This window comes from Colius striatus, unplaced genomic scaffold, assembly GCF_028858725.1.
Source record: "Colius striatus isolate bColStr4 unplaced genomic scaffold, bColStr4.1.hap1 scaffold_159, whole genome shotgun sequence".
In the NCBI taxonomy this organism is placed as follows: domain Eukaryota; kingdom Metazoa; phylum Chordata; class Aves; order Coliiformes; family Coliidae; genus Colius; species Colius striatus.
Genome location: NW_026908449.1, coordinates 1,127 through 23,546, shown reverse-complemented (window position 1 = coordinate 23,546; position 22,420 = coordinate 1,127). Strand labels below are relative to the sequence as shown.

At 56.0% G+C, this 22,420-nt stretch overlaps 1 protein-coding gene across 3 annotated transcripts; it reads right to left on the bottom strand.

Annotated features, from left to right (window-relative positions):
* Positions 1–1,080: 1,080 nt before the first annotated feature.
* Positions 1,081–18,895, bottom strand: SENP1 (SUMO specific peptidase 1). 3 transcript variants are annotated; one of them, XM_062019775.1, is made up of 16 exons: positions 18,740–18,895; positions 17,318–17,390; positions 17,049–17,211; positions 15,199–15,358; positions 14,796–14,899; positions 14,115–14,353; positions 13,904–13,958; positions 13,552–13,590; positions 13,378–13,462; positions 11,795–11,947; positions 11,466–11,597; positions 9,280–9,483; positions 7,682–7,761; positions 4,008–4,092; positions 3,566–3,661; positions 1,081–2,852 (listed from the first exon to the last, which is right to left on the bottom strand). In XM_062019775.1, the coding sequence occupies exons 1-16, from the start codon at positions 18,806–18,808 to the stop codon at positions 2,790–2,792; spliced, it is 1,800 nt and encodes a 599-aa protein (XP_061875759.1). In that variant the 5' UTR covers positions 18,809–18,895; the 3' UTR covers positions 1,081–2,789. The 3 variants fall into 3 exon arrangements, 2 of the variants coding, with proteins under 2 accessions (XP_061875759.1, XP_061875760.1); XR_009820958.1 differs by lacking the exon at positions 1,081–2,852 and adding an exon at positions 6,196–6,263 and having other exon boundaries at positions 3,648–3,661; XM_062019776.1 differs by lacking the exons at positions 1,081–2,852; positions 3,566–3,661; positions 4,008–4,092 and adding exons at positions 4,376–5,063; positions 6,196–6,263.
* Between the last annotated feature and the right edge of the window lie 3,525 nt (positions 18,896–22,420).

The following is a 22,420-nucleotide window of genomic DNA, read 5'->3' as shown; positions in this document are numbered from 1 at the left end:
TGGTGACAGAGCTCCCAGCTCCCACCCCAGGGACTCTCACCCTGGGATGGTGACAGAGATCCCAGCTCCCACCCCAGGGACTCAGATCCTGGGCTGGTGACAGAGCTCCCAGCTCCCTCCCCAGGGACTCTCACCCTGAGATGGGGACAGAGCTCCCAGATCCCTCCCCAGGGACTGTCACCCTGGGCTGGGGACAGAGCTCCCAGCTCCCTCCTCAAGGACTCAGCTCCTGGGCTTGGGACAGAGCTCCCAGCTCCCTCCCCTGGGACTCACACCCTGGGCTGGGGACAGAGCTCCCAGCTCCCTCCCCAGGGACTCTCACCCTGGGATGGTGACAGAGCTCCCAGCTCCCACCCCAGGGACTCTCACCCTAGGATGGTGACAGAGCTCCCAGCTCCCACCCCAGGGACTCTCACCCTAGGATGGTGACAGAGATCCCAGCTCCCACCCCAGAGGCTCTCACCCTGGGATGGTGACAGAGCTCCCAGCTCCCACCCCAGGGACTCTCACCCTGGGATGGTGACAGAGATCCCAGCTCCCACCCCAGGGACTCAGATCCTGTGATGGGGACAGAGCTCCCAGCTCCCTCCTCAGGGACTCTCAGCCTGGGCTGGTGACAGAGCTCCCAGCTCCCACCCCAGGGACTCTCACCCTGGGCTGGGGACAGAGCTCCCAGCTCCCTCCTCAAGGACTCAGCTCCTGGGCTTGGGACAGAGCTCCCAGCTCTCACCCCAGGGACTCAGATCCTGGGCTGGGGACAGAGCTCCCAGCTCCCTCCCCTGGGACTCAGCTCCTGGGCTGGTGCCAGAGCTCCCAGCTCCCTCCTCAGGGACTCAGATCCTGGGCTGGTGCCAGAGCTCCCAGCTCCCACCCCAGGGACTCTCACCCTGGGCTGGTGACAGAGCTCCCAGCTCCATCCCCAGGGACTCAGCTCCTGGGCTGGTGCCAGAGCTCCCAGCTCCATCCCCAGGGACTCAGCTCCTGGGCTGGTGCCAGAGCTCCCAGCTCCCACCCCAGGGACTCACCACCCATGGATAGAACAAAAGATGTTGGTGCTTGAGCTGCTTGTTGTTTTGTTTGTTTGGATTTTTTTTTTTTCCTCAGATCTTTAATTGCAGTAAAAGATAGAAAAAAGGTAATAAATGAACTTGGTATAAAACACACAGAGAGGGGAGGAGGGGGAAGGGATGAAATCAGCTTCCCAAGGACACGAGGCAGCAGGAGCGAGGGGGGAAAAGGGGGATGGGGGAGGGAGTTTTGTACAAAACTACTGCTTACAGGTAGAGAAAAAAGTGTAGAAAAGATCCCTCCCTATCTGGAGACCAAAAAATACAAAACAGGGGGATGGTATTTCCTCCTTGACTTCTGCATTTCAAAAGGTTTCTGTACAAGGGGAGGGAAAAGAGCCCCTCGAGCTCGGGAATAAATTATAAGGACTTGAAAGCAACAGCAAAAAGCCCCATCCCAGAGGGAAAAGGGGAGCAGAAGAGGGAGGAGGGGCTTCTCCCCCCCAAAAAAAACCCCAAACCCAGCTCATTTGGGGAAGGGTTGAACCGGTTTTGAGGATTTTACTTGCTTGGGGGGTGAGAGGAGGGGACGTGGCTCAGCCCGGAGCCTCCCGGGAGGGCCTCAGAGATACCTTTTGGAAGCACTTCTTGACTCTGCTTTCACCACCACCTTTGACCTTTGTGGCAGCTTTTATCCTCCAGCAAAACATGTGCAAAATCTCAGAGAAGGGAAGAGAGAGGGGGAGGGAAAAAAAAAGAGAGAGAGAGGAGGAATTCATCCTGCTCAGCTGGGGCCAGGACAAAGGTGGTCAGAAGCTGCCGTGGCTTCATCTCTCCTGGGAGAAGCCAAACCAGGGGCAGAGGGGAACTGAAAGCCCAGAAATCAACTCAAGACAGAAGGAGAGAATAGTTTTTATCCCCCCTTTGTTCTGTGTTTTGTTGCTCAGAGAAAAATCAACCCCCCTCCTCCAGGAATAAACCAAGGGATGAGAGGCAGGAGAGAGGCTGCTCTGGGCTTGTACCTGAACTCCTGTAAACAGCTGATGGGGGGGAAAAAAGAGAGCTGGGAGATGAAACCCTCAGGAAGAAACCACAAAGATCAGACCTGGCACTCTGCAAAAGTGGCTTTGGAGAAAAAAAGAAGCTGGTTTAGGGGATTCTCCAGTTGTTTGTCACCCTCAAGGCTCTGAGGCCTCTCTGAAGTTAAGGGTTGCCCCCCTCTCCCCTCCAAATATGTGCTGGGAGGGGGAGTTGGTGATGGGTGAGAGCAAATGTTGGCTTTGAGGAGAGAGGGGAGATGCCACAGGAGTGGGGGACACAGCAAATCCCACTCTTCAGGCCAATCCTTCCCCCCAAACACCCTTTTTGCCCACCCAAGGTCATGGAGGAGGGGGGGAACAGCCAGAGCCACCTAAGTGCCTGAAACTCCTTGAATGGCTGAAGCTGTGTCTCCCTCAGCTCTCAGCACCTGAAAATTGCTTTGTACAAACAGCTCTAGAAAGAAGGAAAGGGAAAAGAACAAAAGGGGTGACAAAAGAAACCCCCAAAGCCAGCTTTGGGCCCCTTTGCATCGTGGCCTCGTTCAGTGGGAGCGAAGCGGGATGTGCTGGAGGCTCCTTGGCTGTGTCTCTGCTTGAAGGTTTCCACTCACTCCCCTCCCTCTTCTCCCAAACCAAAAAAAGGAGTCTTGGGAGGGGGTCCCAGGAAGGTCCTGGAGGGTGTTTGGAGTGGGGTAGAGTCGGGCACTTGGGAGAGAACGGCGTGAGGAGGCTGCTGAGGGCATCACAAGAGCTTGCGGTGGAGGATCTCCCAGACCATGCGCTTGCGGAAGTAGGGCATGTGTTGCTTTGGGGGTGTGGGGAGAGGGGAGAGGAAAGAAGGGGGAGAAAAGAGACAGAGAGAGAGATTAAAACCAAAAAAGGTTCATCAGTGTGTTGTTTCCCTTCTCCATGAGGCTTTTTAGGGAGGGGAAGGTTGGGTTTGGGGTGGTTAAAACCAGGGTGGAGGAGGAAGATGGGAATGAAGGGTGTGTGTTGGGGCTGTGGGATGGGAACTGGCCCCCTGGGATGTTCCACAGAGGAGGGAATGTTAAACAAGGGGGAAATGCTCTGGTATTGGGGCTACAGCAGCCAGATTGAGCATGAGCAGGGGACACTGAAAGCTCCATGCACCAGGCTTTTCCTCCTCACACACATGTTGCAGCCCCTCAGTATCTTGGTGGCCCTGCACTGGCCTCTCTGCAGCACTTCCCTGTCTCTCTGCAGTTGGGGAGCCCAGCACTGGCCACAGGACTCCAGTTGAGGCCTCCCCAGCTCTGGCAGAGCAGAGGGGCAGCAGGAGCTGTCTTGGAGGGGAACCCCATGGAAGTGCTGCAGTGCTTGCTCTCAGCTCAGCTCCAGCACCATCCCCACCTGGGCTTGGAGCATTTTAAACCCTCAGAGAAAGAAACAAAAGGGCATTTTGGGGGGAAAAAACAACCCTGTGAGGATGTGGAGGTGTGATGGGCACGTGGCCCCTCTGTGGGGAGCAGGATGGGGCATTTGGGGAGGGGCTTTTACCTGAGTGAAGTTGATGGGTTTGTCTTTGGTGATGCAGTCGGCGTATTTACAGGCGAACATCCCGCAGTCGCTGCCGTTCATCTGCTGGGGGATCTCCTGCAAGGAAAAGACACCAAACCCCAGAGGTTATTTCCAGAGGAAGCTTCATCCCTCCAGGCTCCAGCTTCTAAGGGTGAAAGAGCTCCAAGGGAAGGAGCAATGTGAGAGGAGGGTGAGTGGTAGGAGGGAGGGAGGCAGCGCTGGGGCCTCGCTCGGCCACCAAAGGTCGGGGCAAAGCAAGAAGACACCAAAGATCTGGGATTTGGTCAACTCCAAGAGTCACCCTGAGGAGAAGCAGCCAAGGAAAGAAAGAAGAGAAGCAGCCAAGGAAAGAGAAGCAGCCAAGGTAAGTGCTTGTGGACCAAGAAGAAAAGTAAGGACCAAGACAGAGCTTCAAACCCACCTGACTCCTCTTGCTCAGCAACAACCAGCCATTGGTGTCAAACTCCTTCCTCTTCTTGTCCAGACTTTCCTGTTTCAAGTATTGCCTGGAGGAAGGAGAGAAGACAAGAGAGCTCCCTGAGAGGAGATCTGGCAGAGGAGAGCAGCCAGCACATGTTGGCTCCCTTTTAGCCCAGGTGGCCTCTGCCATGTTTGCAGAATGAAAGCCAAATGCAAGGCCAATATTTTTCGTCTCGGGGTTGAAAAATCAACAGGGCTCCAGAGCCCTGAGGGACTCCAAAGGCCCAAAGCACAACTCCCCAGCTCATCAGCACACCCTCCCTCTCCCCCCCAAAAACCAACCAGCTACCTGCCAAGCACAGAGGCAAAACCACAAACAAACCAGAGAGGAGGGATTGGCTTGGGTGAGTCGTGGCAGGGGGAAGCTCAGCAGCCACGGGGCTGTCTCAGCGGGCAGCCAGACTCTGCTGCCAACTGATGCCTCTTGTCTGTCTTTTGAGCATCTTCCCTGGCAGGAAGGTTGGAAGGAACAAGTTTGTCACAACTTTAAGAGCATCCCAGGAGCTCTGGAACAATCATTCTGGTGGGTAAAGCATCCAAAAGCCACCAGGAAGCTCCTCTGTGAGGCTGCTGCTGGGTTCAGGTCCCTGGAGCTCTCCTCCCAGGTTGCCCTTTCACTCCTGGTTTGATTTCTTCTTATCAGAGCAGAAGATGGGTTGGGAAGTGCTTTCAAGAAGGGGAAAGGAAAGAAGATGACCTTGATTGTCTCAAAGGTTTGGGCATGGAAGGGGAAGTAGCCCTGGGAAAAGCCACCAGAGTCCTCTGTGATGCATCTACAGGGATGGAGCCAAGGGGAGAGGCACCAGTGGGAGAAGGAAGCTGCTGGTGCTGGGAGTGGGATGTCCAACAACCTTCCAGAAGCTTTCAACTGAGGGAGAACCACCAGAGAGCCAGTTCCATTCCAGTTCCTGACAGCAGAGAACAAGGAGAGCTCAGGGGTACTGACCCATCCTCTCTGCCTAAAGAGGTTTCCAGCCCTTGGACCCAAATCCTGCTGCTGGAAGAAGAGAAAAGTGAGGTTTGGTTCCTGCCTCTTCAAAACAGCCTCAAAACTCTCCCAAGGCCATGGGCAAGCAAGTTGCCAAGCTGCTTCCTTTGTGGGTATGAACAGCCTGAACCATCCCCATGACAGGGAAGCAGGGAAAGGGCAGCTCAGGAAGGACACAGAGCCAGAGGGAGCCTGAGGAAACAAGGGGGGTGAGCTCAAGATGTTCTCAGTGGCCCTCAAGAAGCCCCTTCTGTGTTGGCTGGGGGTGGCACTGGGTGCCACTGAGCTTTGCAGACACCTGCTGAATGTTTTGGGGTTACCAAAGGACTGATTGAGAGCTACAGAAACTGATCTCCCACGTTTGGCACCTTCCCAAAACAGCCCCAGGAGCCTCCTTGTCGTCAGAGCCATGAGCAAGAGAGTGTGGAAAGGAAAAGAAAGGAAGGATTGGATGGTGCTGGCTGGAATGGAGAGGGGTCAAGAGAGCATCTGGCACAGGGAGGGAGATGGGTTTGGCTGCCAAGGCAGGGAGATGTGGCATCTTAGGGAAATGTGATCCACAAAGACCTGGTTAAATGGCATCTTGTTGTTAGCAAAAGCCAAAAGGGCAATGGGAGGATGAGGTCCAAAGCTGGAGGGGGCAAAGCTGCTGCTCTGGTGCCACTCAGGGGATTCTTTTTACTCCTGGAGAACTAAAAGGAAAACTCTTCTGGGTTGAAAAGTTGCTGAGACACCAAGAGGTCAGTGAGAAGAAGCAGGAGCAGAATAAACTCAGCAGCCTCAGCCCATCAGAGCAGGCAGCAGGGAGGTCCCAGCACCACAGGGCTGGGGTTCTGCTGGGTGCTTGTGAGGGATGTGAGGCAGCTCCAAAGCCCTCCCCACTGTGTTTCCCCCCTACAATCAAGAGGCAGCTTCTCATAAACCTCTCTGTGTCCCACACCCTGTGTTGGGTGAAAGCCCAGACACTGCCACCACCATCACCTGCAGCCTCCTGCTCTACTCCTGCCCTGACCCAGTGGCTTTTCTACTCACCAGCCACCTTCCCCCACCCCCTCAACTTTGCCTCAGTTTCCCTCCTCTGGCATCACACTCACCACCTTTAGGAAGCTCTAAAGATTGAAAGCATGAAAGGGTCACTAACCATGAATAGGACCTCCGTCCCTTCTTCCAGGTGTGATCCTCCCACTGCATTCAACCAATAAAAGCCTCCTAAAAGGAAACAAGAGGGAAAACAATTACGTCCAGGGCAACAGTGACCTGAAATCTCTGCCCTCTACCACTCACCCTACATGGCCAAAACCACTTTCCTCACCCCTCTGAAGCTCTCTACCATCATTCTGAGGATCTGTTTCCATCTCCCAGACCCTTAAATGAACCACAGGTAGGGCTCCTGGGGCTCCCTCTCACCTCCCAGGTGGTTTATTTCACCAGATGGATGTTGGGGGTGAGGGGAGGTTGTTGTTTTTGACTTGGAATCAAAAGAAATTGAGGCTGAAAGGATTTGATTTCACCCAGCTCATCCCTGCCCCAAGGCAGATCAGCTCTGCTTGTGCCACTCAAACACAGAAGCCACACAGGGAAACCAAGAGATGCTGCCCTGAGCTGTTCCCTCTGTTTCTTTTCCTCCCTTTAGCAGTTGAGAGAAGGGAAATGAAGCTCCTTTGACAGCTTCAACCCAGAGACTGCAAAAAGCACCTGGAAGTGTGGAAAAAAAAGGTGCTAAACAGACTGGAAATGGCATTTTTTGGTCTGCTTTTACCCATGATTCACATTCTTTGCCTGAAGGAGTGACACCTCCTCCCTGACTGGACACAGTCACAGCCAAAAGGCTCAGGATCAGGTTCCCAAGTCAGCGTCAGAGACGAGAAACAGAAGCGACGGCTCGACCCGGGGTCAGAGGCAAGAGGAGCTTTGCAGTCTGATCTCTATCAGTCCTGACAGCCCTAAAAAAAAGGGGCTGGGGTGGTGGTTTCCCACTCCTGCCCATCAAGAAGTTCATTTTTAACCACACTCCATTCAGAAGCTTCCAAATATGGGAAAGTAAAGTTGTGGGGTTGATGTGTAAAAGCTTCTCTTCTCCCAGAGCTCAGGGGGAGGGAATTGTCATCTCCTCTGTGGTTGGAAGGCAAGAACAACTTCAACCAGCTCCAGTAAACTTAGATCCACAGCCTGAGGGCAAGAGATAATCCTATAAAGGTTCAAAACTACTGAGCTGAGCAGGGAAAGCTCCCACTTGGGAGAAGGGATCAGGAGGTGCCGTTTCTTCAAGCAGCTGCAGGACAAGGAGAGGATCCCTTTATCCCTCAAAGGTCCAAGAAACTGTTTTCCTCCTCAAAACGATGCTCAAGATGATTCTGGTAAAGCCTGATGTCCTTCAGCAGGTGGGAACTGCAACCTGGCTGTACCCAGGGAGGTAAAACCAAGCTCCCCAAGAGATCTTCCAGGAAGAGGAGAGCAGAGGGCAGCTCTTGCAACAGCGGCGGAGACAGAAATGGGCTGTTCCTCCCAAATCCTCCTTTTGGGACTCAGGAAGGGTCAGTCCCCAGGGAAAGGTTGTTACTTCCAGAGGGAGAGAAGGAGCTGATGGCTTTAGAAACAGGCAGGACTCAGATTGAAGTGGTACTCACAGCAGAATCCTGCAGGCTTCACTGTTTATCCCACCCATGGAGTCGTAGTAGGTGATGGTTTTCTTCCTGAAGTCTACGACCTACAGAGAGAGAGGTGTCAGGAACAGCCAAAGCCAGGGGCTGCTCTCTTTGTACAGCCTCAGTGTAGCCCTCCCCAAATCCTCCCTTGCTGCTGGTATTGCAGAATCCCTGAGTGCTGGAGGCTGGAAGGGCCCTGCAGAGCTGCTCCAGCCCCAGCCCCTGCTCCAGCAGCTTCCCCTGGCTCAGGGGGCACAGGAACGTGTCCAGGGGGGGTTGGGAACCTCCTGAGAAGGAGCCTCCACACCCTCCCTGGGCAGCCTGGGCCAGGGCTCCCTCAGCTCAGCACCAAAGGACTTGCTCCTCCTGGGCCAGGGGCACTTGCTGTGTCCCAGCCTGTGCCCATCACCCCTTGTCCTGCCACTGGCCACCCCAGCACAAAGCCTGGCCCCATCCATCCTCCTTTAGGGACTGAGCAGCACTGATGGGATCCCCCTGAGCTCAGGCTTCTGTTCCCCAGGCTCAACAGCCCCAGGGCTGCAGCTTTTCCTCCTCACACACATGTTCCATCCCTCAGCATCTTGCTGGCCCTGCCCTGGCCTCTCTGCAGCACTTCCCTGTCTCTCTGCAGCTGGGGAGCCCAGCACTGGCCCCAGGACTCCAGCTGAGGCCTCCCCAGCTCTGGCAGAGCAGAGGGGCAGCACAACCTCCCTGGCCCTGCTGCCCACACTCCTGATGCCCCCCAGGCTCCCACAGCCCTTCTTGCCCACGTTGCTGCTCATGGTCAGTTTATTATCCCCCAGCACTGCCAGGTCCCTGTCCCACAGCTGCTCTCCAGTAGGTCACCCCCAGCCTGGGCTGGTTCCTTTCCAGCTGCAGGACTCTGCCCTTGCCCTTGGTGACCCTCAGCAGGAGTCTCTCTGATCAGCTCTCAGTGTCTCTGATGTCTCACTCACTCCTCCCAGCTTGGCACCATCAAACCCACTCCTGCAATCTCTCAGTGAGGCTCCCAGTACAAGAACACTCATCCCTATTGCACTGAGGCTTTGCTCCACCTGCCACATCCATAACTAAGCAGTTCCACACACCAACTCCACACCAGGTGGGTTTTTGGGGGGGTCTCTATGCCCAGTTTCCACACCACCACCCACCCCATGAGCGTCTGAGGAGGAGGAGCAGGTTTGAGGCTGCTGCTGGGATTGATCTGTCACTGCTCTGGTGACACAGATCAGAAGCATGAGGCAGGGAGGGCCCTGTGCTATCTGGCAGCTCCATCTCTGCCCAACCATCCCCTGGCAACAGGCTCTAAAGGCAACTTGGTGAGAAAGCAGAAATCAGATCTTCCTCCAGAGAATACAGTGGCCTCGTGTCACCTTCCCAGCTGCCTGCTTTTCCCTTTAAAGGTCAGAAACAGCCCTCCAAAAAACCCCTACAGCTACCTTTTTCCTCCCTCTAAACCCTTGATTCCAACCCCAAACACCAATTCCCATCTCCCTCACCACACCTCAGGCCTGTCAGAGGTGAAGCCATGGCACAACCTGCTCCAGCTCCCCTGGCCTGGGAAGGAATGAAGCACTTACTGCTAAGCACCAGTGAAATCCCAGATGAACTGGCACCAAGAGGAGATCCACTGAGAAGATATCCACTTTTTTAGTCCACCTCTTGACAGCTTGGTACCCTGCTGTTTTCAATTTGGTAAAGAAGAAAGTGTTGAAGGCATGGACTGCTGGTAGACCCTTCTCTTTGCTCCTCTCCATCAGCAAATTCATGTAGAAGTTAATTATCTGGAGGAGGGGGGAGTAAAAACAAAGCAGGTAAGATCTGTTAAGTGGTGATTCTTCTGCACAAGCTGCTCTGCCTCTGAGTAAAGTGAGGTAAGAAAGTGGTTTTGTCTCCTTAAAGCCTTTAAAAAACCCAGAAAGGCTTCAGAATGCTGGTTCTGTGGGGCAGGATTTACTCTTTATGTCCAAGGGCAATCCCACTCCTCCCAATATTCTCATTTCAAGTGCCTGGGTTCTCTGGGGATTAACTGCTCCAGAGCACAAAGCACAACTCACAGCTCCTGTTCACACGTTTTCCCTCAGAACTCCACCAAAATCCTACTTTTTCCCCTCAGAAGTCCAACAAAACGCCACTTTCTCCCTCAAAACCCCCACCTCCTTCCTCAAAACACCAACAAAACCCCACTTTACCCTCAAAATTCAATCAAAACTCCAGTTTCCCCTCAAAAAAACCCATCTTCTCCCTCAAAATCCCACATTTTTCCTCAAAACTCCACCAAAATCCCCTTTTCTCCCCTCAAAATCCCCACATTCTCCCTCAAAACTCCAACAAAACCCCACTTTGTCCCTCACAATCTTGACTTTCTCCCTCAGAACTCCACCAAAACCTCATTTTTCCCTCAAAATCCCCACTTTTCCCCTCAATAATCCAACAAAACCCCACTTTACCCTCAAAACTCAACCAAAACCCCAGTTTCCCCTCAAATAACCCATCTTCTCCCTCAAAATCCCCACATTCTCCCTCAAAACTCCAACAAAACCCCACTTTCTCCCTCACAATCTTGACTTTCTCCCTCAGAACTCCACCAAAACCTCATTTTTCCCATCAAATTCCCCAACTATTCCCCTCAATGGTGCAACAAAACCTCACTTTACCCTCAAAACTCAACCAAAACCATACTTTTTCCCCTCAAATAACCTATCTTCTCCCTCGAAATTCCACACTTTCCCTCAAAACTCCACTAAAATCCCCTTTTCTCCCCTCAAAATCCCCACATTCTCCCATCAAACTCCAACAAAACCCCACTTTCTCCCTCAAAATCCGCACCTCCTGCCTCAAAATCCCACTTTTTCCCCTCAAAACTCCACCAAAAACTCCATTTTTCCTTCAGAAATCCACCAAAATCCCACTTTTTCCCCTCACAAAACCCACCTTCTACCTCAAAACTCCAACAAACCCCACTTTCTCCCTCAAAATCTTGACTTTCTCCCTCAGAACTCCACCAAAACCTCATTTTTTCCCTCAAAACCCCACTTTTCCCCTCAGTACTCCAACAAAACCCCACTTTACCCTCAAAACTCAACAAAAAAATCCCACTTTTCCCCCTCAAAAAAACCATCTTCTCCCTTAAAATCCCACTTTTTCCCCTCAAAACTCCACCAAACTCCATTTTTCCCTCAGAACTCCACCAAAATCCCACTTTTCCCCCTCACAAAACCCACCTTCTACCTCAAATCTCCAACAAAACCCCTCTGTCTCCCTCAAAATCTTGACTTTCTCCCTCAGAACTCCACCAAAACCTCATTTTTTCCCTCAAAATCCCCACTTTTCCCCTCAATAATCCAACAAAACCCAACTTTTCCCTCAAAACTCAACCAAAACCCTACTTTTTCCCTTCAAATAACCCAACTTCTCACTCAAAATCCCACATTTTCCCTCAAAACTCCACCAAAATCTTGACTTTCTCCCTCAAAATCTTGACTTTCTCCCTCAAAATCTTGACTTTCTCCCTCAAAATCTTGACTTTCTCCCTCAAAATCTTGACTTTCTCCCTCAGAACTCCACCAAAACCTCATTTTTTCCCCTCAAAACCCCACTTTTCCCCTCCAAACCCCCACCTTGTCTCACAAAACCTCCCTTTTTCCCCCTCAGAAGCCCCACCTAAACCCCACTTCCCTCAGCACAAACCAGCCACGTTTCTCCACTCCAACCCTCCCTTAAGTCATGGAGAAGCCCTTTTCCCAGCCCAAAGCTGCCTCCTCACCTCGTCATTGAGCCAGTTGAGGTTGTTGAGGGTCTGAATGTCCTTCCTGGTGATGGTTAAGCGAAAAGCTTCGCTCAGCACCTCGTCCTGGTTCCCCCCACGGAACACGTTCTTGATTTCCTTCTCCATTTCCTATGGGGAGGACACAGAGTTGGGAGTTCCTGCTACTCCCACCTCCAACTACACTCCAACTCAGCTTTATTTCTGCTCCTTGAGGGATAAACTCACTCCATAAAAGCAAGAGCTTCCCATTTTCTACGTGTGGATCGCAGGGAAATGGCGTTTGGGTTCAGCTCTTTGATGCCTGTGGGCACTGAGGCCAGATTTACCTCAGTGATTTCAGGGAATTCCTCTTCCCCATCAGCACATTTTGGATCTTCTTTCTCTTCTGGGACCACTGTGACTGGGATTTCCTTCTCAAGGGGGACACGAAGGTTTAAATCCACCAGATCCTGGACTGAGTGTTCCTGCTCCTGCAGCCGCTGGAGGAGAGACCTTTGGGTGAGGTGGGGGCTGAGGGAAAGCCCCTCCCTGAGGGCTACATGAGGCCCAGCCACTGAACCCCAAAGGGGAGGGGAAGAAGTGGGGGGTTGAGGGGGAAAAGGGGGAGTTTTGAGGGGGAAAAGGGGTATTTTTTGTGATTTGAGGACAAAAAGTAAGGGGTTTTGGTGGTTTTAAACAAGAAAGTGAGAAAAGCGGGATTCTGGTGGGGTTTTGAGGGGAAAAAGTGGGGGTTTTGAGGCAAAAGGTGGGGGTTGAGGCAAAAAAGTAGGGAGTTTGAGGCTAAAAGTGGGGGGTTGAGGCCTAAAAGTGGGGGTTTGAGGCCTAAAAGGGGAGTCTGAGGCTAAAAGGGGGAGTTTGAGGCCTAAAAGGGGAGTTTGAGGCCTAAAAGTGGGGGTTTGAGGCCTAAAAGTGGGGGTTTGAGGCCTAAAAGTGGGGGTTTGAGGCCTAAAAGGGGAGTCTGAGGCTAAAAGGGGGAGTTTGAGGCCTAAAAGGGGAGTTTGAGGCCTAAAAGTGGGGGTTTGAGGCCTAAAAGTGGGGGTTTGAGGCCTAAAAGTGGGGGCTTGAGGCCAAAAAGTGGGGGCTTGAGGCCAAAAAGTGGGGGCTTGAGGCCAAAAAGGGGAGTCTGAGGCAAAAAAGGGGAGGTTTGAGGCAAAAAAAGGGGGAGTCTGAGGCAAAAACAGGGTGTTGAGGCCAAAAAGAGGGCGGTTGAAACCTAAAAGGAGGGGGTTTGAGGCAAAAAGGGGGGAGTTGAGGCAAAAAAGGGGAGTTTGAGGCAAAAAAAAGGGGGGATTGAGGCAAAAAGGGGGGGTGTTGAGGCCAAAAAGAGGGAGGTTGAGGCCTAAAGGTGTGTGTGGGGGGGTGAGGCCTAAAAGGGAGGGGGTAGTTGAGGCCAAAAAGGGGAGTTTGAGGCCAAAAAGTAGAGTGTTGAGACAAAAAGGGGGGGGGTTGAGGCCAAAAGGAGGGGGGTTGAGGCAAAAAAAGGGGGGGATTGAGGCAAAAAAAGGGGGGGATTGAGGCAAAAAAAGGGGGGGATTGAGGCAAAAAAAGGGGGGGATTGAGGCAAAAAAAGGGGGGATTGAGGCAAAAAAAGGGGGGATTGAGGCAAAAAGTGGAGGTTTTGTTGGACTTCTGAGGGAAAAACTGGAGCTTTGGTGTGATTTTGAGAGAAAAAGTGAGGTTTTGGTAGAGTTTTGAGGGAGAAGTGGGCACTTTGAAGAGAAGAAGTGGAGTTGAGGTGGAGCTGTGAGGGAGAAAGCGAGCCACCACACCCCTGAGAGCCCCACCACGGGAAGGAGAAGCAACAAGGGCCTCAGAGCCTGAAGGAGTCAGGATTTGGGTGGGTTTTTCCCCTCCAGTTTGCTCTCCACTGTGTGTTTTAGCACTGCTTTGTCCTTCCAGAGCCTCTCACCTGGCTCTGCAGCTGTAAAGCCAAGGCTTTCTGCTCTTCAATCTGCCGCCACCTCTCCCGAGCCCGCGAGTCGTAGACGCTGGTGCTGGAAGAGCAGAGCCCAGCTGAATGAGCCACTGGGTCCTTTTCCCCACTCAGGACAGGGAAAAGGGGAGAAGAAAACAATCTACTTACAGTTCTTTGATCCACAGTTCTGCCTGGAAGAAAGGGAGGCTGGGGAAAAGAGAAAGGGGAAGGTTTGAAGTGTTTTCCTTCATGGGGAAAGCAAGGAAGTGCCTGAGAAGGGGGGTGAAGTGTGGTCTGAGCAGAGCTCAAGTGGAGAGCCACAGACAGAGCTGCAAGACAGATCTGGCAGAGATTTGCAGCCACAAAGACTTGATGCATCACCCTTAAGCTCCTAGAACTACATCAAACCATTCTCTGTCTCCAGGAGCTGGGCAGAAAGCTGCTGCTCTCACCTCTCAGTGCAATCAGAGAGGGGAACCCACCCTCCCCTGCCTCCAGGCACCATCTTCCAGCCTCTTACCTTGGTGCTGGGGTTCTGGAATCCTTTACCTTGAGTAAAATGACAGAGTCTGAGCCTAAAAAAAGAGAGGGAAGTTGATGGAGTGTCACCATCCACTTCCACAACTGCTACAGGAGTCCAAATGCAGAGGGGGAGGGAGGAAGGGAGGTCTCTAAACATCTATTTCGTGGGTTGAGGGGGTCTGGGGGTGTCACTTGGGGGTTTTCTTTACCTTCAGACTGTGTGTTAGGTGCTGGTGGGTTTTCCTGCTGATGTTGGGCTGTGGAGTTGCTGCACTTGAAGAGATTGGAGGAATAGGTGGGAGGGGAGTAGAGAGGAGGTTTGTGTTGAGGTTGCTCCTGGGAGCTGAGGACAGAAGGAGCTGGTGCAACACTGGGAGCTTCAAACAGCTTCGAGTTGTGGCTGGGGGTTTCCTTCACTGTGGTTTTGCTGGAATTGGAACACCTGGTGCTAAGAAGAAAGGAAGGTCCCAGTGAATATGAGCAGTGGGGGAAGAGCCCTGGAGCTGGGGAGGGGCTGAGGGAATGGGGGTGTTGAGCCTGGAGAAGAGGCTGAGGGGAGACAGGAGCCCTCTCTGACACTCCCTGACAGGAGGCTGCAGGGAGCTTGGGGTTGGTCTCTGCTCCCAGGTTACACGGGGAAAGGGGCTGGAGTTGCCCCAGGGGAGGTTGAGGCTGGAGCTGAGGCAGAACTGTTTCCCTGAGAGGGGTGTCAGCCCTGTGCCAGGCTGCCCAGGGAGCTGGGGGAGTGCCCAGCCCTGGAGGGACCCCAAAGCCGTGGGGTGAGGTGCTGAGGGGTCAGTGCTGGGCTGGGCAGGGTGAGGGCAGGGCTGGGACTGCAGCAGCTTCAGGGGCTTTACCAACCAACCCCTTCTGTGGTTTCCCATACTCACAGGTGGAAGGGGAACAGTGAAGAGGGCTTGGATGTGGAAAACTGTTTCCCTGTGACCATCTGCAGCAGCTGCCTGTAGATCTCTCGCTCTTCCTCTCGAACAGTCTGCAGGGAAACAACCAGCTCTGTCTAAGCAACAAAGCCCCTGTGAGCAGGGAACAGATCCACATGGAAGATGTTTTGATCAGAGGAATCACTTGAAGCCTCCAAGACCTCAGCCTTTGGCTTCACTCAGCCCAACTGCAGCTGAAACCCGACGGTGGGCAAAGCTCAAACCAACTTCTGCCTGGCAGGAGGAGTCAACCCAGCACAAGCCAGTGGTTTATAGGTACCTTAAACACTTCAAAGCATCCAAAGAGATTCAATCCCACCCACCTAAACCCCCTCTCAGCCTTTTCCTTTACCTCCTCTGCTGTGCTGATGAACCTCCGGGGGGTTTTCTTGGGGCTGAGGAGGCTGCGGCGACAGGGGCCGCTCCAGGAAGGGCTCTGAGCAGGTTTGAGGGGAAAAGCTGGGGCATGGCCATGGTGGTTGGATTTCCCTCCAAAGCTGTTGGCTGTCCCACTGCAAGGAGAGGAAGGAAAGAGCTTTGGCTTGAATGGAGCTTGGTTTATTAGCCAGAATCTCATTTGTCCTCGAGTGCACGTGAAGAACGAGGCCGGGAGCAGGAGCTGGGGGTTTATTTGCCTCGGGAGAAGAGGCTGGAGGATGAAGCTTTGGAGGATTGGAGCCATCCAAAGAGATGCCACGAGGTGGCACTGCGGGGCCGAGGAGCCCGAAATGCAGAGCCCCGGCCAGAGCAAACCTTCCCTGCACCTCCCAGCCCAAAATGGCTGAATCCCCAAATCCCTGAGTGCTGGAAGGGCCCTGCAGAGCTGCTCCAGCCCCAGCAGCTTCCCCTGGCTCAGGGGGCACAGGAACGTGTCCAGGGGGGGTTGGGAACCTCCTGAGAAGGAGCCTCCACACCCTCCCTGGGCAGCCTGGGCCAGGGCTCCCTCACCTCAGCACCAAAGGACTTGCTCCTCCTGGGCCAGGGGCACTTGCTGTGTCCCAGCCTGTGCCCATCACCCCTTGTCCTGCCACTGGCCACCCCAGCACAAAGCCTGGCCCCATCCATCCTCCTTTAGGGACTGAGCAGCACTGATGAGATCCCCCTGAGCTCAGGCTTCTGTTCCCCAGGCTGAACAGCCCCAGGGCTGCAGCCTTTCCTCATAAGGAAGATGCTCCAGTGCCCTGATCATCTTGGTGTCCCTGCACTGGCCTCTGCAGCAGTTCCCTGTCCCTTGAGCTGGAGAGATACCTAAAAGTGTTGCTGAGGTGCCCCTGAGCTCAGGCTTCTGTTCCCCAGGCTGAACAGCCCCAGGGCTGCAGCCTTTCCTCCTCACACACATGTTCCATCCCTCAGCATCTTGCTGGCCCTGCCCTGGCCTCTCTGCAGCACTTCCCTGTCTCTCTGCAGCTGGGGAGCCCAGCACTGGCCCCAGGACTCCAGCTGAGGCTTCCCCAGCTCTGGCAGAGCAGAGGGGCAGCACAACCTCCCTGGCCCTGCTGCCCACACTCTCTTCATGCCCCCCAGGCTGCCATTGGCTCCTTGTCCACCAGCCCACGTTGCTGCCCCACATTCCCTTTGCTGCCCAGGTCCCTCCCCAGCGCTTGTCCTGGTGCTGGGCTTGTTCCCTCTGGTTTCATGTCCCTCCCCTCTCCCAGTCTCACCTCACACAGCCCATGGAAGCAAAACTCCCTCCCAAAGGCCTGTGGCATTTCTCCTGGTGCAATTCATTTCCCCTCTCTGCAAACAAGCCCAGTGCTGGCTGCTGGTAACCCTTTAGTCAGGGTGGAATAAAGAGCTCACCTGCCCTGGAAAGGTTCTGAAGCATCACAAGTTGCTCTGCAGGTGCAGAAGTTGCTGCTGCAGCCAGCACTGAGGGCAGGGTGTGAGCACAAGGAGTTGTTTCTCTCCTCACTTCCCAAGGGTTGAACACAAGATCCTCCTTCCCAACACACTGACACACTCAGAACCAGCCTGTTCCACCACTCCCTTCTCTCACAGGCAGTTCCCTCCCCTCAGTGCACTTCTCCAACCCTCCAACCCAGTGCTGGAAACATTTCCTTTTGCCACTAAGAGGTTAAAACCACCCAAAAAGGCACCTCCAGCCTCAGCCACGGGGTTATTTCCCCCCCTCAATCTGTGGAGGGGGTAAAACCTCCCCTGTGAAGCCCCCCAAGGGCTGGGTGTGCCCAGGGTTGTACATACCTGGGGTTCTTCCGAGCTTCCAGGTGATAAGAGCCTCGACTCACTCTTGGTTTCTGTGGCACAGAGCTCAGAGGAGGAACCAACCCCCTCCACTGCCCATTGGCACCAGTGCCCAGGGCTCTGGGGTCCCCTGGTGCCCTGTAGCCCTCAGGACAAGGGATGTCTGGAGGAAGAAACAAGGCAGCAAGTGAAGGAGGAGTTAAGTCTTCCTCCTAAAGCTTTGTTGGGGAAGGGAAAAGCCACTAAAAGTGACCAAGAAAACACCTTACCAGGGTTGTAGTTGAGGGCACAGGAGGAGTTTCCAGCAGGGCAAGTGAAAGCACTGATCTTGTTGGGTAAAAACTGGGGGGGAAGGTGAGAGGTTTGGGTCAGGAGAAAGAAAAAGCTCAATCCTCAGGGCCCTGAGGTGGTTAAAGTCCAGAGAGGAGGTGAAATGGTACAGCTCTGCCCCAGTGCTGTGGCTGGGAATGAACTGGGGAAGCTGGGGAGGGGGGTGGGAGGGCACAAGGGCTGTGGGTTTGACACCCACAGGTGGGATTTGGGCTGTGATAAAGCAGGGAAGGAACAGGGTGGGTGCTGGAGGGGCACAACTGCAAAGGTTTGGGAAGGGGGATGAGAGAGACCCTCCCCCCAGCTCTGGGATACACACAGGGAGGGGAAAAGGAGGAGGGGAGGGGGCAAAGGGAGGAGGGGAGGAGGCAAAGGGAGGAGGGGAGGGGGGCAAAGGGAGGAGGGGAGGGGGGCAAAGGGAGGAGGGGAGGGGGGCAAAGGGAGGAGGGGAGGGGGGCAAAGGGAGGAGGGGAGGGGGGCAAAGGGAGGAGGGGAGGGGGGCAAAAGAAGGAGAAGAGGGGGGCAAAGGGAGGAGGGGAGGGGGCAAAGGGAGGAGGGGAGGGGGCAAAGGGAGGAGGGGAGGGGGCAAAGGGAGGAGGGGAGGGGGCAAAGGGAGGAGGGGAGGGGGCAAAGGGAGGAGGGGAGGGGGCAAAGGGAGGAGGGGAGGGGGCAAAGGGAGGAGAGGAGGGGGCAAAGGGAGGAGGGGAGGGGGGCAAAGGGAGGAGGGGAGGGGGGCAAAAGGAGGAGGGGAAGGGGGCAAAAGGAGGAGGGGAAGGGGGCAAAAGGAGGAGGGGAAGGGGGCAAAAGGAGGAGGGGAAGGGGGCAAAAGGAGGAGGGGAGGGGGCAAAGGGAGGAGGGGAGGGGGCAAAGGGAGGAGGGGAGGGGGGCAGAAGGAGGAGGGGAGGGGGGCAGAAGGAGGAGGGGAGGGGGGCAGAAGGAGGAGGGGAGGGGGGCAGAAGGAGGAGGGGAGGGGGCAGAAGGAGGAGGGGAGGGGGCAGAAGGAGGAGGGGAGGGGGCAGAAGGAGGAGGGGAGGGGGGCAGAAGGAGGAGGGGAGGGGGCAGAAGGAGGAGGGGAGGGGGCAGAAGGAGGAGGGGAGGGGGGCAGAAGGAGGAGGGGAGGGGGGCAAAAGGAGGAGGGGAGGGGGGCAAAAGGAGGAGGGGAGGGGGGCAAAGGGAGGCGGGAGGGGGGGCAAAAGGAGGCGGGAGGGGGCAAAGGGAGCCGGAGGAGCGTCCAGCCCCGGGCTCACGCCGTCCCACACCGAGCAGCGACCTGGGCAGCTCCCGGCGGCCGCTCCAGCCCCGTCCCCCCGCCTCAGGCAGCGCCCGGGCCGGCGGCTGCGGGGTCCCAGGGCCGCTCGTACCTTGGCGCCGGGCGCGGGGAGCGGAGAGCGCGGAAAGGCCTTGAAGGAGGAGCCGTGGCCGGGCTCCATCGTCACGGGCTCCGGGGCCGCATCCGCGGGGCGGCGCCGGGACCGGGGCTTGGGCTGCGAACGGCGACGAGCGGGCGGCGGCGGCGGCCGCGGGCTCCCGGCGCTCGGGCGAGAGGCGGCCGCGGGACCCGCCGCCACGGCCCCGGCCCGTCCGACCGGAAGCGGAAGCGGCGGCGTGGCGAGGCCGAGCGCGCGCCTCGCCCGGGGCTCGGTTCAACCGCCGCCGGCAACGAGGCGACCGGAAGCGGCGACGCCGGAAGTGACGTCGGGCGGAAGTGGCGGCGAGGGGGGGATGTGTGGAAGGGCGCCCGCTGCTGGCTCGGAGGGATTTGGGGGCTGGGGGGGCACCGCGGGCCGGTCGCGTCACATCCAGGCCTGTTGTGGCCCGTCCTGACAGTCGATCCATCATCTGATCCCACCGCAGCCGATCCTGCCACAGCCGATCCCATCACAGCTGATCCTGCCACAGCTGATCCTGCCACAGCTGATCCTGCCACAGCCGATCCCATCATCTGATCCCACCACAGCTGATCCCATCACAGCCGATCCCATCACAGCCGATCCCACCACAGCTGATCCCACCACAGCTGATCCCATCACAGCTGATCCCATCACAGCCGATCCCATCATCTGATCCCACCACAGCTGATCCCATCACAGCCGATCCCATCACAGCCGATCCCACCACAGCTGATCCCACCACAGCTGATCCCATCACAGCTGATCCCATCACAGCCGATCCCATCATCTGATCCCACCACAGCTGATCCCACCACAGCTGATCCCATCAGCTGATCCCACCACAGCTGATCCCACCACAGCTGATCCCATCATCTGATCCCACCACAGCTGATCCCACCACAGCTGATCCTGCCACAGCCCATCCCATTATGGCTGATCCCATCACAGCCAATCCCGTGACAGCTGATCCCATTATGACTGGTGCTGTCAGTTGATCCCATTATGGCTGGTGCTGTTGATCCCTCAGCTGATCCCACTACAGCTCATCCCATTATGGCTGCTGCTGTCAGTTGATCCCTCAGCTGATCCCCTCAGCCGATCCTGTTACAGCTGATCCCATTATGGCTGGTGCTGTCAGTTGATCCCTCAGCTGATCCTGTTACAGCTGATCTCATTATGGCTACTGCTGTCAGTTGATCCCTCAGCTGATCCCCTCAGCTGATCCCGTTATGACTGGTGCTGTTGATCCCTCAGCTGATCCTGTTACAGCTGATCCCATTATGGCTGCTGCTGTCAGTTGATCCCCTCAGCTGATCCCGTCATGGCTGCTGCTGTCAGTTGATCCCTCAGCTGATCCTGTTACAGCTGATCCCGTCATGGCTGCTGCTGTCAGCTGATCCCCTCAGCTGATCCCGTCATGGCTGCTGCTGTCAGTGGATCCCTCAGCTGATCCCTCAGGGCCATGGTGGCCGTGCCCGAGCTCTCCCCCGAGGCCTCTCGGCTGCTCCTCTCGGCCGCCCTGTCCCTGGCCGCCCTCATCCTGTTCCTCTGCTGCCTCCCCCCCAGCCCCCGGCGGGGGCGCCCTCCAGGTCAGTGCCCACTGGGACCAGTAACACACACACACTGGGGCCAGGGGCGGGTGCAGGCTGGGGCCAGGCAGGGGGCACAGGCTGGGGCCAGTAAGGAGCACAGACTGGCACCAGTAAGGAGGGCAGACTGGGACCAGTAAGGAATACAGACTGGCACCAGTAGGGAGCACAGATTGGCACCAGTAAGGAGGGCAGACTGGGACCAGTAAGGAATGCAGACTGGCACCAGTAAGGAATACAGACTGGCACCAGTAGGGAGCACAAACTGGCACCAGTAAGGAGGGCAGACTGGGACCAGTAAGGAATACAGACTGGGACCAGTAAGGAGGGCAGACTGGCACCAGTAGGGAGCACAGACTGGGACCAGTAAGGAGAGCAAACTGGCACCAGTAAGGAGGGCAGACTGGGACCAGTAAGGAATACAAACTGGCACCAGTAAGGAGCACAGACTGGGACCAGTAAGGAGCACAGACTGGCACCAGTAAGGAGGGCAGACTGGCACCAGTAAGGAGCACAGACTGGGACCAGTAAGGAGCACAGACTGGGACCAGTAAGGAGGGTAGACTGGCACCAGTAAGGAGGGCAAACTGGCACCAGTAAGGAGCACAGACTGGGACCAGTAAGGAGCACAGACTGGGACCAGTAAGGAGGGTAGACTGGCACCAGTAAGGAGGGCAAACTGGCACCAGTAAGGAGCACAGACTGGGACCAGTAAGGAGCACAGACTGGCACCAGTAAGGAGGGCAAACTGGCACCAGTAAGGAGCACAGACTGGGACCAGTAAGGAGCACAGACTGGGACCAGTAAGGAGGGTAGACTGGCACCAGTAAGGAGGGCAAACTGGCACCAGTAAGGAGCACAGACTGGGACCAGTTTGAAGCCCAGACTGGCACCAGTTTGGAGCCCAGACTGGCACCAGTTCAGGGACCTCCCGGTGCCACCGAGGGACCACCCCTCCCCTCCCCCCACTGCGGGGCCGCCCCTCCCCCTGGGGTCCCCTTTTAGGGGCTCTGGGGGCGGCGGGTGCCAGCCTGCGGGTGCCAGCCTGCGGGTGCCAGTCTCTGGGTGCCAGCCTGTGGCTGCCACAGCCCCGGGGGCACTTTGCACCTTGTTTCTTGCCCCATCCCAGGCTCTGCAGCCGCAGCGATGCCGCAGGGACACGGACACGCCGAGACCCTCGGTGTGGGCAAAGCCATCGCCGTCCTCACCTCGGGGGGGGATGCACAGGGTAAGGGACCCCCCCAGCTCCCTTCCTCAGCCTCAGGCTGCCCCCAGGGGTCGGGAGGGGGGTCGTTTTTGGGGAGAAACCAGAGGAAAACGGGTCCTTTGGAGTCAATTTTCCTCCAGCTGGTGGGTTTAGGGGTGACCTTGAGGGAAATGGAGGGGGGGGAGGTTTGTGGGGGGGGGGGCTGGGTGCACGTTGCCAAAATTTGGGGGGAAGGGGCTTAAAAGGCCACTGAAGGAGTTTTGAGGCTCCCCCTAAAACACAAGGATTCAACCCAAAGCTTGGCCCTTGCCCTGGGTGACCTTGGATGACCCCAGGGATGGGCTTGGTGGTGGGGTAGTGTGTTTGGGTGGGGAGTTACCCCATTTTAGGGTGGAATACCCCATTTTGGGGGGCTTTGGGGGTTCACACAGACCATGTGGGGGTTGGGGGGGGTCTCTGTTAGGTTTCCCCCCCTCCCCTCCTGTCCCCTTTCTCTCCTGTCAGCCCTTGTCATGCGGCGCCAGCACTCAAATGTCACCAGGGCAAAAATAACCCAGGCAGCTGCAGGGCTGGGGGAGGGGGGGTTGGAGGGGGGGCAAAGGGGGTTTTAGGGGGGGGGAGGGGGTGTAAAGATGTTGTCTAGGGGTCTCTGAGTTGGGGGAAGGGGGTCCCCAGAGTGATATTTCCCCTCTCACCCCCCCTGGCCAGGCATGAACGCAGCCGTCCGTGCCGTGGTGCGGGTCGGCATCTACACCGGTGCCAAGGTTTACTTTGTGCATGAGGTCAGTGCTCTGGGGGGGATGTTGTTTGTGTTTATATGTGTGTGTGTGTGTCCCCCAAATATTCCCACCCCAC